Genomic DNA, 13154 nt, shown 5'->3' with positions numbered 1-13154 from the left:
TTAAAATACTTTATTTTCTATTATTAAAAATATAAAATATAAAATAATTTTTTATTTGGATGAAAAAAAAAAAAATCCCTTTCACAAAACCAGTTCCAAAGTGAGGCTTAAATTTAGAAAAATATGGAATGGATCTTTTAATAGCAAACTAAAAAATAGAAATAATTTCAAACATCTGGCAGTACCACCCCGCGTTCCGTATACTGTACTGGCTAACAGCATTTATTTCCATCCGTCCTGTGCTCCCTCGCCTTCTTCTAGGAAAACAACCAACCAAATAAGTGAATAGATGGGAAAAAAACACAGGAACCTTTTCTTTCATCTTCTTCAATGAATAAGACTACTTTCTATTGAATTCCATTGCTAGGTAAGGAAGTCAGTTTTTAAACCAAAGGGGGTCTTCTAAGTCTAATAAATTCTTTTCCTAAGTGCTAGTTTAAATACTCTTTTTGCTTTCTGCTTTTAAAAAACTAAACAATAATAATAATTTTAATACAATACATGAAAGCTTTTTTTAAAAAAATAATAATAATAATAGCCTTTAAAAATTGTTTTAAAATAATTAAGATATTAAAAAAATTCAATTTAAAATTTTAAAAATATATGAAGTTCATTTTTTTAATGCAAGAATTCCTATATTTTATACACAAATAATTAGTATTTTTTATTTTTAAAAATAAAAAGTTAGAAAGTCCATCCAAACCAAGAATGGGTATAATTATTTTATGGAGATGTAATGATTAGATGGCATAAAGCTAAAAAGGGCAAAAGGGAAAAAGGGAAAATAATGAGGAGACGCCAAAAAGGGGAAAAAGGAAAAAGGGAGATGCCCCTACAGCCAGAAAATCCATTTCTCCTCCTCATACTTCTTGAGAGTGAGACCCCAGCAGGGTGGACTCAAAAAGGACTTATCAGAGGTTAGGAGGTGACAATACATAATTGATGGGGGGAAGTCACATGCACAACTCCACTGGCGAATGTCCCCAACTCTCTTCGCGTCTTTCATCTATTTAAGTACAACAAAGATTGCCCATTACAACCAAAGAAGAAACAACCAACAACTACTAGATTTTGTAAAGAAAAGATGATACACAGAGAGAAACAAATGTATCTGCCTATGAGGGAATGCAGAAACCCTCGCTTAATCGTCAGAATCAGGCGTGTGGTGAAGCAGCAGCTTTGGAGGATCCGCTACCTTCTACGGTGGGAGGGGGAAGACGTGGATTGTAATAGCATCAGCAGTGTTGCCGAAGGGGAAAATGTGATGATCAAAGGATATTTTTCAGTGCTAGCAATGGGCAATGGAGAGCCTAAGAAGTTCTTGGTTGCATTGAATTATCTAGCATATCCTCCATTTGTCAAGTTATTAGAAGCAGCAGAACAAGAGTTCGGGTTCGATCAACAGGGTGTTCTAGCCGTACCTTGTGAAGCAAGTGAGCTCCAAAGAATCCTATCGGGTAAAGTAAACTATGATTGACAAACCATGCAAATTCAAATCGGCAATTCAGAGGGAGGAGATCCACTCATTGAGCATTCATTCATCTTGAAGAGACATGGCTACAGGCTGAATCACCATTATTTTTCTTTCAGGTTTATAATGTGTTTGTGTTCAGAACAAAAATAGCTCAAACTAATTTGATCAGATGTCTAGCTCCTCTAGAAAGTTGTTTCTTTCCCAACAAAAAGCTTTCATTTTCTAGAAGTCTAGAAGTATTGAGAAACACAAGCCCTAACTAAATCCATGGAGTTTGGAGGGTTCAGTAGCAGGCAAAAAATGTAGTTGCAGTTATGCTCAAGTTTATGAATTTAAGAACATAGCAGTAAATTTTTCTTACAATAATAACTACTGCATAATCATGAAAACAACAGTGACATTAAATATTAACGTGTGCACAAATGGGGAAAAACATGACGAAACCACCAGAATATCATTGCATCACTCTGCAATTACGCAAATTCAAAGCACAGATAACTCTGAGACAATGTTTGCATCGGGCATTCAGCTCCAGTTTAACCAGCAGAGGCAACAGTATCAGCTATCAGCCAGAAATCACCAACATTTTTGTAGTATCATGTCTCATTTTTTTCCCTTTTTTTTTTTTTTGGCTGTACATTTTCTGCAGCTCTTTGTTCTGTTGTACATGTTAAAACAAAATAATTCTAAGGAACAAGAATTCTTGCTAGCTTATAAGAAAATCATTCATGACAGCATGTTATACTATCCTTGAATAAAAAATTTCACTGGTGAATAAAAAATTAGAGCTCCTAATGATTGTTGCAAGACAAAAGTCTCAAGGATAGAAAAAAATCGAGACGAATACCTAGACACAGCACCATAAGGTTCATCTTTTATAACAAGATACATCAACTCACATACTTAGAAATACAAAAATGTCTGGTAAAAAAAATAAAAGAGGTAAGCAATCACCAAAAATTGAAATGAATTAACTTCTTTCTTAATAAGAAGGAAGTTTTTGAAGGGAAGAACAAGGAGATCTCCTAACAAGGCTAAGGAAACAGAGGGAAAAAAAAAAACTAAAAGGCTCAAAAAAAACAAAAAAAAAAGGGATAGGAAAATCCTTTCCAAAGAACCACATGCTCAGAGGGGAATGAGTCTATCAAAACTTGTCAAAAGGGCAGAATACCTTTATTAACATAAAAAAATCGACGCCTGGTTTCCTGGCCTCAACCTCACAAGAAAGTGCAACTAAGGAAAACAATCAAATTTCTGATCTTCCCCAGGATATTTCCATGGGCCATCACTTCAGCCAGAATTCCACAGAACAAGATTAGTTCGGTCTCCCTCCTCAGCTACCCCTGAAAAGCCCCCAACTCAAATACTTTCAAACTCCAAAGACTCAGACAAGCTACACTTTTCAGGCAATTCCCTCACTTCCCATGACCCTTCAATCACTAATTGATTAGGGTTGCTGAGGGAGCGGCCATCAGGTACAAAAGGAGATTTTCATTTTGAAGGAAACAACAAACATTATGAGGAAAAATACAAAGATCAGATATCCTTCTCCCAAAAGGGAGAATTTCACCTCACCTTTGAAATATCTAGGGGGGTATTAAATTTTTTTTTTTTGATAAGTAAATGAATTTCATTAAAAAAGAGACGCTAAAATAGCGACTCTAAGTATGGTATTAATAGTTACACTCCATAAATCCAGTCTCCAATATTCAACAATGAGATGCCTTAATCTCTTTTGAAGTAAACACCCAGAAAGAAACCAGAAACTTGAGCTTACTCCACATTGAATCAGCAAAATGAGAGGAATCTTTGAAGGTTCTCCTATTTTTTCCCAGCTCTAGTCTATAGAGCCTAGAAGAGTGAACTTCAATATGGGGATCACACGAGTAAAGGCTAATGGAGAGATCTATTCCTGAACTCTGCAAATGGCACACCCACACACCTCTAATCTGGCACTGGATGACAATAATGTATTGATATCCACTGTCCACATGGATATGCACTTTAGTGATATGACATTCCACTATGGACAAAGGAAGTGCTTAAGCATAGTCATTCCAAATGGTAAGAATATCGACAGTTGCTATCAAGGAGAAGATGTTAAAGGTTTTCAAATTAAGAGAGATCAAGGCTTATCACAATTTCTCAAGTTCCTGGATCCAATACAATCTAATGGGATCTTTCATCCACATACTGACATCCTATTCAGAATGAGGTAGGGTCCTGACTGCCCAGCCCTAGCACCCCAAAGCCCATAGCTTTGAATTTTGCTATACCCTTCTCAGGTTCATTCAGAGATGTATGACAGATTCCGGGGGTGTTCAAAATTTTAATTATCACAAAAGAAGCATTGCAATTACAGGGTAAGGGCAAGGGAAAACCTCATATATAAGAGTTCAAAGCCTTCTCTTTTTTATATTTCTGCAAATGGTAAACTATATGATCTTAAATTTGACGCATAAAAAATGATGTTTTTTTTTTCCCTGATTAAGAGTATCTAACAAAACCGGGGGTGCAACCCAGTACACTGAGAGTACACAATGCATAAAAAACAAACAAGAAAATAGCAAAAAATCAGAACTGAAAAAACCTACACATACTAATCTTGACCTAAGCCCTCAAAGAAATCAAAGATGGAAAAGTCAACCCCCCATGAGATCTTAGCCCATTTAGGGAGAGAGAGAGATTTCAGGAAAATGTTTTACATCATTTGATCAGGGTGCTGCTCTTCCTTGAAAATTCTGTTGTTGCACTCCTTCCAAATGCACCTAAACAAGCAAAGGGTGGCCAAGTTCTACATTCTCCTTTCTGCATTCCTGTTCCTTTTCAGCTCAATAGAAGCAATCTGACAGACTTTGGAAAGACCCACCAAAACACAAATAAAGTCAGCACAAGGTTCCAAAGCTTTCAGGTTTTGATACAATGGATTAAAACATGACATCTGACTCTTTGATCCCACCTATTATAGCCAACATCCAGCCCCTCTTCATAACCCCATCAACCAATCTTCACAAGGTTCCAAAGCTTTCAGGTTTTGATACAATGGATTAAAACATGACATCTGACTCTTTGATCCCACCTATTATAGCCAACATCCAGCCCCTCTTCATAACCCCATCAACCAATCTTCTCCTAAACACCTTTCCAGACAAAGAACAACCTGTAAACACACACCAGAATTGACAGAAAAATCTACCGATCTATCCTCCCCTGAATTCTGGACAGCCACTGCCCCTCTTCATAACCTGATTAGTCAAATCTTATCCTAAACAGCTTCCTGCACAAAGAAACAAGCTCTTAACACACCCCAGGAATTCCAGAATTGCTTTGCCAGAAACTTCAGAGAGATTCCTGGACATAAGGTCTTGACAAAATAGCTCTCGTCCCCCACCACCCCACCCACACCAGTCTATGCTTCCCTGAATCCTGAAAATTCAAACCACGGGATGCTAGGAGCTCTCTATAGGAGGATCCCTCTCTTCCCTAAGGTTCACAATATTGAAAACTAACAAAATATCGATGACTGGATTTTATGAAATTTGCAGAAAATGTCAAATGGATGGGAAAAGATTACCGGTAGAACAAGAAATTGACCAAAACTGGTAGAAATGTTGGGAAAAAGAATCCAAAAATGATAAAATAAGCAATAATACATATATTGAAGTTGTTTTTTAAAAACAATATATATGATAAAATTTATAACTTTGGACAATAAACAAGATGCAGTATTTGAAAATACATTTAATACTAAAAAATTGATCAATCTAGTTTGTAAGTATTTAAGGATATAAAAAAAATGATAATATTATGTACGAATATTTTTTATTTAAAAAAAATTATAATTTTATTTACAAGATTATGTTTCGCTTGTATTTAATTATTACACAAAATATAGAAAAAAGACTTATTAAGAAAATTATCATTTTCATATTTTGAAAATAAGTTTATTCAAATTTGAAAACAAGATAACTAAAATTAATTTATTTACAATGATTTTATTTTTAATATTTTATTTAGGATATAAATCAATGCTTTAGATTTAGAAAACACAAAGACAAAATACAGTGTATATGTATACATTTTTTTTTTTCGATAAGTAAACACACATATATTAGCAAAAGGCAAAGCGTCGCATAGCATACAGGGAGTATACGAGGCGACGAAGGCCTCACAACAAAAGACCAAAAAACAACAAAAATCCACCAGCCCTTAACTGGAGGCTATCCACTCCAGAAAACCTATAAGGGAACGAGGCTCTGCACCATTATACAATTTTGTCTACCCCACATATTACAAACAAAAGAATACTTAACTTTCTGTATAGCTAACTCCCCCCCCCCCCCCCTGAATGCTAATTTATTCATTTCCTTCCACACCGTCCAAAAAATAAATAACGGTATGGATCTCCAAATTTTCTTCCTCTTTTTACCCACAAAAGAACCCTTCCAGCTGATAACTGTCTCTTTTACAGTTTCTGGAAAGACCCACTAGGCTCCAAACAGACTAAAAACCATCCCCCACAACACACTATATAGTGTGTATACATATGGCTACATAGTATTAAAAAGGCTGAATTGGCATGATGGCTATGGCATAGCCATTCCATACATGAGGGCTAGGTTTCAAACCCCAGTCCCCATCCCTTGCCTTTTAAAACCACCAATTTAAAAGAGTCACCCATTTAAGGACCATGAAAAAATTGTAACAAAAAAGGGTATATTGGCAATAAAATTGGGATAATCTCAAAAATTGGCGATAAAATCGCGAAAAATCAAAGAAAACAGGCCTGCCAACTTTCCATCTTGTATTTCGTTTTGTGGGCCCCTCGGAAACCCCATATTTCAGTAAAATTCACTGATTAATCCATGCTCTCCCCCCATAATTATAAATGCTATAAGCAGGTGATAACGAAAACTAATGAACATGATTGTATGCCTTAAACTAATGAGGGTAGTTATGCCATTTTGGTTTAAGCTTTACATGTATGCTTCCTGTTGTTCAAAGATACAAAAACTGCAGTTTTTGTGTGTATCTTGTATGGTATGTATCAACAAGCAAAAGAAGAGGCATTATTGTAGAAATGAATAAATGAGAACTGGGTATAGCTTGGCACCCATTCAGAATTTAACAGTTCCTGCATAAAGAACAAGGTAGTTCTAAGAGAATTTCCTCCATCTAAATCAACCTAAATTTGATAGTTGTCCATTTTTGCAAGTTATGGATGTTGTTTTCATGAGCTTTTCAGTGTCCCAGTACTGAAACCAATCAGACAAACTTTTAAGGAATAATACAAACTAAACCCATGTTGATTCCATGGATAGCTTAGAAAACGGATTATTCCAAGAACAAAAAAGACCAAAAAGGCTATCAAATCAAATGCATATAGGTAGGATCTGCAAGCAGAGCAGCTCTAGGCATGGAACATGGGAAGAAATTAAGAGCATCACCTTATGAACTTTTGCTGATTTAGGTTGAATTACACTTGGGCATCAGACATAGGAGAAATTTTTTCTGCTAATAGTCATTGAAATTATTAAATTTTAGGAAATTAAATGAATCATCCGTTGTTAATAGGCAACAAAGAAATATATTCGAAGCAGCTCCAAGCAAAGAACAAAACTTTCATGGGAGGCCCAGATCTCCACACTATCTTAGTTAGAAAAACTTTCTTACAGCTGGCTCAAGGAACAATAGAGGGGTTTGACACAGAACCTTTCATCCTTGACACAAACCCACACCACCCAATCCTCCCCATGCCTATGCACCAGCACTTCCTCAATCTTCTTGAGGAAAGATTGACCACTCTCCAGGACCCAATTATGAAAATTCCCCAAAAAAATAAGGGTCCCAATGAGCAAGGCCACCCACCACCTCTCAAACATGTCATCCAAATATCTTTAGAGAAAGCATAAAAATGTATGGTGAAGGGAAGAGGACACCCAACGAAACTCCTTGCAACCTGTCCATGCACTTTTTCCTTAAAGCCACCTCATACTTGTCTCTATTTGATTTGGTGCATTTGGTGCAAGGGAAGTTCAGTAGTGATGGTCAAGAATGTATCCTTACAAACTCAATTTTCATGGTCAAGTGTTTTTTTGAATTTTGGTTATGCTTCCTTGATTGATTTTATTGACTTTCTCTCTATCTTTTTTCCCTTTACCATGCTCTGTGTTTATTGTGTGCATTTGGCTGCACTGCCTTTTTGTTAGGTACTTTTTTTTTTTTTGCCCATGAAATAATCTATATCCAGCTTGCTAGAGGCCCATACCCTCAACCACTCATTTTTAGACTTGATGGCCTTGTCAACAATAAAGGACAACATCCAGAATTTGTCTCCCATCATGGGAACTACAAAATTGATGATCAAGTATGTATTCTTAAATTTTCCATTTTCTTAGTCAAATGCCTTTTGGAATTTTGGTGATATTTTCTTGTTTAATTTTATTGACTTTCTTGGAAGGGCTCTCGTTCCCTTTTCCTTTTCGTAGTGTTTTAAAAGGCTAAAGACAGTTTTAAGACATCTCTCATCCAAATGAGGCGAGGTGTAAGCCTTGAGGCAAAAGAAGGCATAAACCTCAACTTAAACCAAATAATAACAATAATCATAATCATAAAGAAAATAAAATTTCCCAAAAATAATACTAATAAAATCACATAAAAAATGAATAATGAGAAAAGTATTCAATTCATGATAACCATCTGAATTTGTCATAATTAATAATTTCTAATTTAGTTTCACTTTCTCTCTTTTAACATGCAACTCTCTGGCTTCATCAACCATTCTTCAGAACTGCTATTGTTATCACCTTTTTTTAAGGAATAATAATCATATCTAATTGTTCGATTATCCTCCACATCAATGCTAATGTCTATGCATTCTTTTGCTTCATCCATCAATTGTAATGACCTTTTTCCTTTATTTATCAATAATATGAAATTATTATTATATATGAGTTCAATCATTACAATGATCAACAACTTATTTATAGCTTTTATATCTCTTTCTTCCCTCTCTAGTTAAAGGATTGATTGATAGCTAACTAAGTCCCTACTTTGTAAAAGGTTTAACCCTAGTCATTTTTTTAATACAAAAAATCAGATATATATTCACAAGGCCTAAAAAAAAGGCACAATAAAATACACATGACATAAACAACAAGCACAAGCGGACAAGCAAAAAGGAAAATAAAAAACAAAAAGACAAGCTCTCTCTCCTTACTTAGAGCTAAGCCAATCAACATATCTTAACATGGTCATTGAATAATCATTCATGTACACTATAACCTTAGTCTTAAAGCTAAGAAAAAACATATAAATGTATACCAAAACCTCAAAAAGCACAATTCATTAAAACCATTGAGTTTTAAGATTTTAATATATGATAGAATATGTACGAAAAGCCCATAAGGACCCAAACCCACTATCTTATAAAATATTTGAGGCTTAAGCCTCAATAGCCTTAGGGTTGTAGCTTCAAGGTCTAAGCCTCAACTGGGTGCAAATTAAGCCTCAATTAGCCTACACCAAAGCTATAGCCTCAAGACTAATTTGCATAACCACGCCTTGAGGCCATCAAAGTGTAAACCTCAATTTCCTTTTAAAACACTACTTTGCCAATACTTACCCTGTGGACTTAGGTTGCATCGCCTTTTACATTATTAGGTGCTTTTTAATTTATTTAGCTCATCTAACGAAGAATCAATATCAAACTTGCAAGTGATCCATACCCTCAACCACTCGTTTTTTAAGTCAAACAACATCCAGAATCTATCTCCCATGCATAGAAGCATTCTACGAATCAAAAACAACTTTCTCAATAACTTCTTTCATTTGATTACACAAAATCTGCCTCAAAAGGTATTCTTTTTTATAATAGGTAATTCATCCTGTTAGACACATTTATACCAACTATTGATGAAGCAAACTTGAGATGATATGGGCTCACCCCTATACCACTTGAAATTTGAACCTCAAGATCATTGCTAAATGGCATTGCCATCAGCTACACCTTAAAAGGCAACCACTCAAAAGCTTATAAATGCACCCAACAAATCTCATTGGTTTAAAGCCCTTATGATCTCAACCCCACCGTGCTTAGGCACAACACATAGCATTCAATCCTTGCCTAAAAGAACCAAGCAAATAACCAACTTTAAAATAAGTAGATAGCCAACCTCCACCTTAGGCTGGGAGGTTAGCTTTCCCCTTACACGACCAATAAGTTATTTTGTGATGTTTGTTGACGGTATGTATTCTTCACTACCATTTCCATTTTACATGAATTCATTAGAGCCTGCTGGTATTGGTTTTAGAGCTTTCTAAGGGAATTTGAAAATGTTTACATTCAATAGGCCCCCAAATTAGTAAAAAATCGATACTCTTACTAAATGTTCATTTGATTATGTTTTAAGTTAAATTGAATCTCCATTCTTCCATTTGTAGTTTGTTCTAGTCACATTTATTTATTTTATATATAAGTAATTCTCTTTTTATTTTCTTTCCTTTTTTTTAATTTTGATAGGTGAGCTTTTTTCTGTTACATGGAGTGAAAACCCCATGCCACCAAAGTCATCCAAAGTTTTCCTATAATTGGATAACTTAGTGCTTGTTTGGATACGCTTCCTGTTTTCGGGTTTTAAAGATAGAAAATAATATTAACTTCTATATAAATATAGCAAACCTTATATAAAAAGTATGAACATACCTCATGTCTTTAAAAGTTACTATTAAATTTTTTTAAATTTGAGTTAGTAAATATTTTTTTTAAAAGACAACACAAGAAGTGTATCCAAAGGAACACTTGATTTTACTTTTTATCAAAATCTTAAGTGTGCAGTTTGTTACTATATGAACTATAACAATTAACATCAGGAGATACAATACATACATCCATTTCAATTATATTTAGAAGAGGAATACAATTCATGACCACCACATCTGAGAATCAAATGCATCCATTCAATATAGACTGGAACAAAAGGCAAGACTGTCATCATAAAAGAATTGTCTACAAATTAAAACCACAGTAAGATGCAAATAAACATTCACATACCTCCTACAATTGTTAAGTTGAGACTATGAGGAGCTGCCAACTGGATTCTCATAGTATCAATACCAGAACAACGGTTTGGCTTAAATTTTGGCCACCAAGAGTCTAATGCTAGCACCAATGTCTGAATAAATTATGAAGATTTCCACCAAGCAAGACAGTCAATGAATTAATTTACAACTGAGTGAGTTCCTGTGGGTTTTCCATGGATTGTCTAAGAATGTATTCAGCTCTTCTTTTCTTGTCATCCCTCTCCTCATCCCGCCCAATCAATGACACTACTTTCCCCACACTCTTGTTCTTAAGCCTCAAATCCACAGATTCGCCTAAAATTTTCTTGCCAGTTCTCAACTTAAAATGAACAGCAGACCTTTTCTCAGGAACAACATTTTTCTCACTTTCCCCTGAATCAACAAACGAATTCTTCACTGCTTCAATAGCCGGTGCAAATGTCTCTAGCACGGAAACATGGTTATCTACAACCAAGTCATCCAAAAGCTTAGCTGGCAAAACAACCGTAGAGACATCTTTCTCTCCAAATTGCAATGGCGAAGCAAGATATGGGTTTCCCTCAGCTGCCCGAGATGCCTCAGCATCATCACATCGTCCCACCGAGGTGGAAGCAGATGCTGAGCCATTACAAACCAATCGCTGCTGTAAACTCAACAAAGACCTCTCCGCCTTCCTCCTCTGCCTGGCTTGCTCCAATTTATCTGCCCTGGGATCCGTCGCCCTCTCATTCCACATTGGCGTCTGAATATATGTGTGGGAATCAGGAAAAGCCGGCAACCACGGTGGTATATGCTTGCCAACAGGAGTTTCCCCCATTTGCACAAAACTTGGTGTCGCTTTACAATTCCGAACCACAGGAAACCTAGGCACGGGCTGAGCAAATGGAATCTCCTTAGCCGAGTTTACATACTCCACAATCTCCCTCACCGTGCCCGAACTCACAATACATTGATCAACCCCCGACGCACCCGAAAACCCCTCCGACGAACCCAAATCCTCCAACCCTCGAATAACATCAAACACATTACATTGTGTTCTACCAGCTAAATTCGCACAGAAATTCGCCGTCTTTCCCACGTCGCAAAGGTATCGGACGGCAATATTGGACAGTGCTTGCAGCGCGGAATCCTGGAAGCCCTCAAACCCGACGCTCTCGCATATCTGCGCCACCGCAATCTTCGATACCGCCCGGCCAAACTCGTCAGGCCCTGCTCTCTTCGGCGCATTGTTGTCACTGTTTCTCCTGTCGTCCTCACCTCCATCGCTCATATTCAAACCCCAATATCATTTCTTTCTAGGGTTTTCAATTACTCATCCCATCAATCTCCAATTCTTTTCAGAACTCGGAAAGGGTTACTGGATTCGAAATCCCAGAACTTTATTGCATTTCAAAGTAAAAAATTGTAGATAACATAAATGGATACAAAGATTCTTGGGCTCTTCGGTTATTACAATCTACGACGCTGGGAATAAAGAATTGAACAAAAAAGTGCGAGACCCTAAAGAGGAACAGTTTGGACGACAGTAGGGTTTATGGATTATTGATCAATAAACCCTAGAGGACGGATCGAGAGAAAGAGAGTTGGCTGAGATCGATAGAGGGTGGGGTTTACCCTATTTATAGACCGTAGACTAATCCAACGGCAGGAGACAATAGTAAAATCTCATGTGTACTCGGAACCTTTTGGCCAGAAATAAGCCGGTCTCACTCTGTTTTTTTTCTTTTTTTTCTTTTTTTTTTTCAATTCGGAAATATCAAATTTGCTATCATGTAAGCTCTCAAAACCAACCAATTTATTCATTCAAAGATTATGGCATGAAATTAACGGTCGAACTAGATTTGAAATTTTTAAAATTTTTTCCCTTTCACACAATTTAACATTAAATTAAGTGCAGTAAAATGTAATATGCCAATTTTAGGTTTTGCATCCGTTGAAACGAATAATTGAACCCCGCTGTGCAATAGAAGCTTAAAGAACACGTTTGAAACACGCCTTTGGCCACGGAATGACATGTGAACTCCAATCGTCAAGCCTATTATTGAGATAATATAAAAGTAAAATGTCAATAGAAAAAGGTAAAAGTTATTTTAAATAATTAAATTACATTTAAAAATTCAAATATGGAAACAGTTTTTATGAAAATACTATATATTTTTCATAATATACCATATTTTATTATTTTAAAAATATTTTATAAAAAATTAGGTTATATTGATTCTTGAGAAGTAAATAAAAAATAAGAAAAATTGTGAGGAAAATGATTTTCTCATAGAATAATATAAAATAAAAAATATTAAATATAATAAAAATGAGTTAAAAATTTATATATATTTAAATTATTTAATCTTTATATTAAATGTTTAAAATAAATGAAATAAATTTAAAGCAATATATAAATATATTATATTGATTTTAAGCTTTTTTTTTTCTTTAATTTTTTTTTTTTTTTACCTTCCTCTCTATTTTCTTTTTCTCAAAATTTTCCCCAAAATTTTTTCAAAACAAAATATGATCTTAAAGAGATCTCATATATTATTATAAAAATTAATTTATTTTTAAAATAAATTCTTAAAAATTATCTCTCATAAAAATAAAAAAATAAAAAATAAATAAAAAA

General features: G+C 35.1%; 2 protein-coding genes across 2 annotated transcripts; one reads left to right on the top strand and one right to left on the bottom strand.

The window, feature by feature from the left end:
* The first annotated feature begins 1105 nt into the window (after positions 1-1105).
* On the top strand, positions 1106-1477 carry LOC104880086 (protein SMALL AUXIN UP-REGULATED RNA 9-like). The gene has a single exon (XM_010655413.1). It carries the CDS (start codon positions 1106-1108, stop codon positions 1475-1477), a length of 372 nt encoding a protein of 123 aa, XP_010653715.1.
* A 309-nt stretch (positions 1478-1786) lies between these two features.
* LOC100260255 (transcription initiation factor TFIID subunit 8) lies at positions 1787-12447 on the bottom strand. The gene is made up of 2 exons (XM_002282223.4): positions 10527-12447; positions 1787-2132 (listed from the first exon to the last, which is right to left on the bottom strand). Exon 1 carries the CDS (start codon positions 11802-11804, stop codon positions 10698-10700), a length of 1107 nt encoding a protein of 368 aa, XP_002282259.1. The 5' UTR covers positions 11805-12447; the 3' UTR covers positions 1787-2132; positions 10527-10697.
* Between the last annotated feature and the right edge of the window lie 707 nt (positions 12448-13154).

This window comes from Vitis vinifera, chromosome 8, assembly GCF_030704535.1.
Source record: "Vitis vinifera cultivar Pinot Noir 40024 chromosome 8, ASM3070453v1".
NCBI classification, from domain to species: Eukaryota; Viridiplantae; Streptophyta; class Magnoliopsida; order Vitales; family Vitaceae; genus Vitis; species Vitis vinifera.
This window is presented reverse-complemented; position numbering and strand designations above follow the sequence as displayed.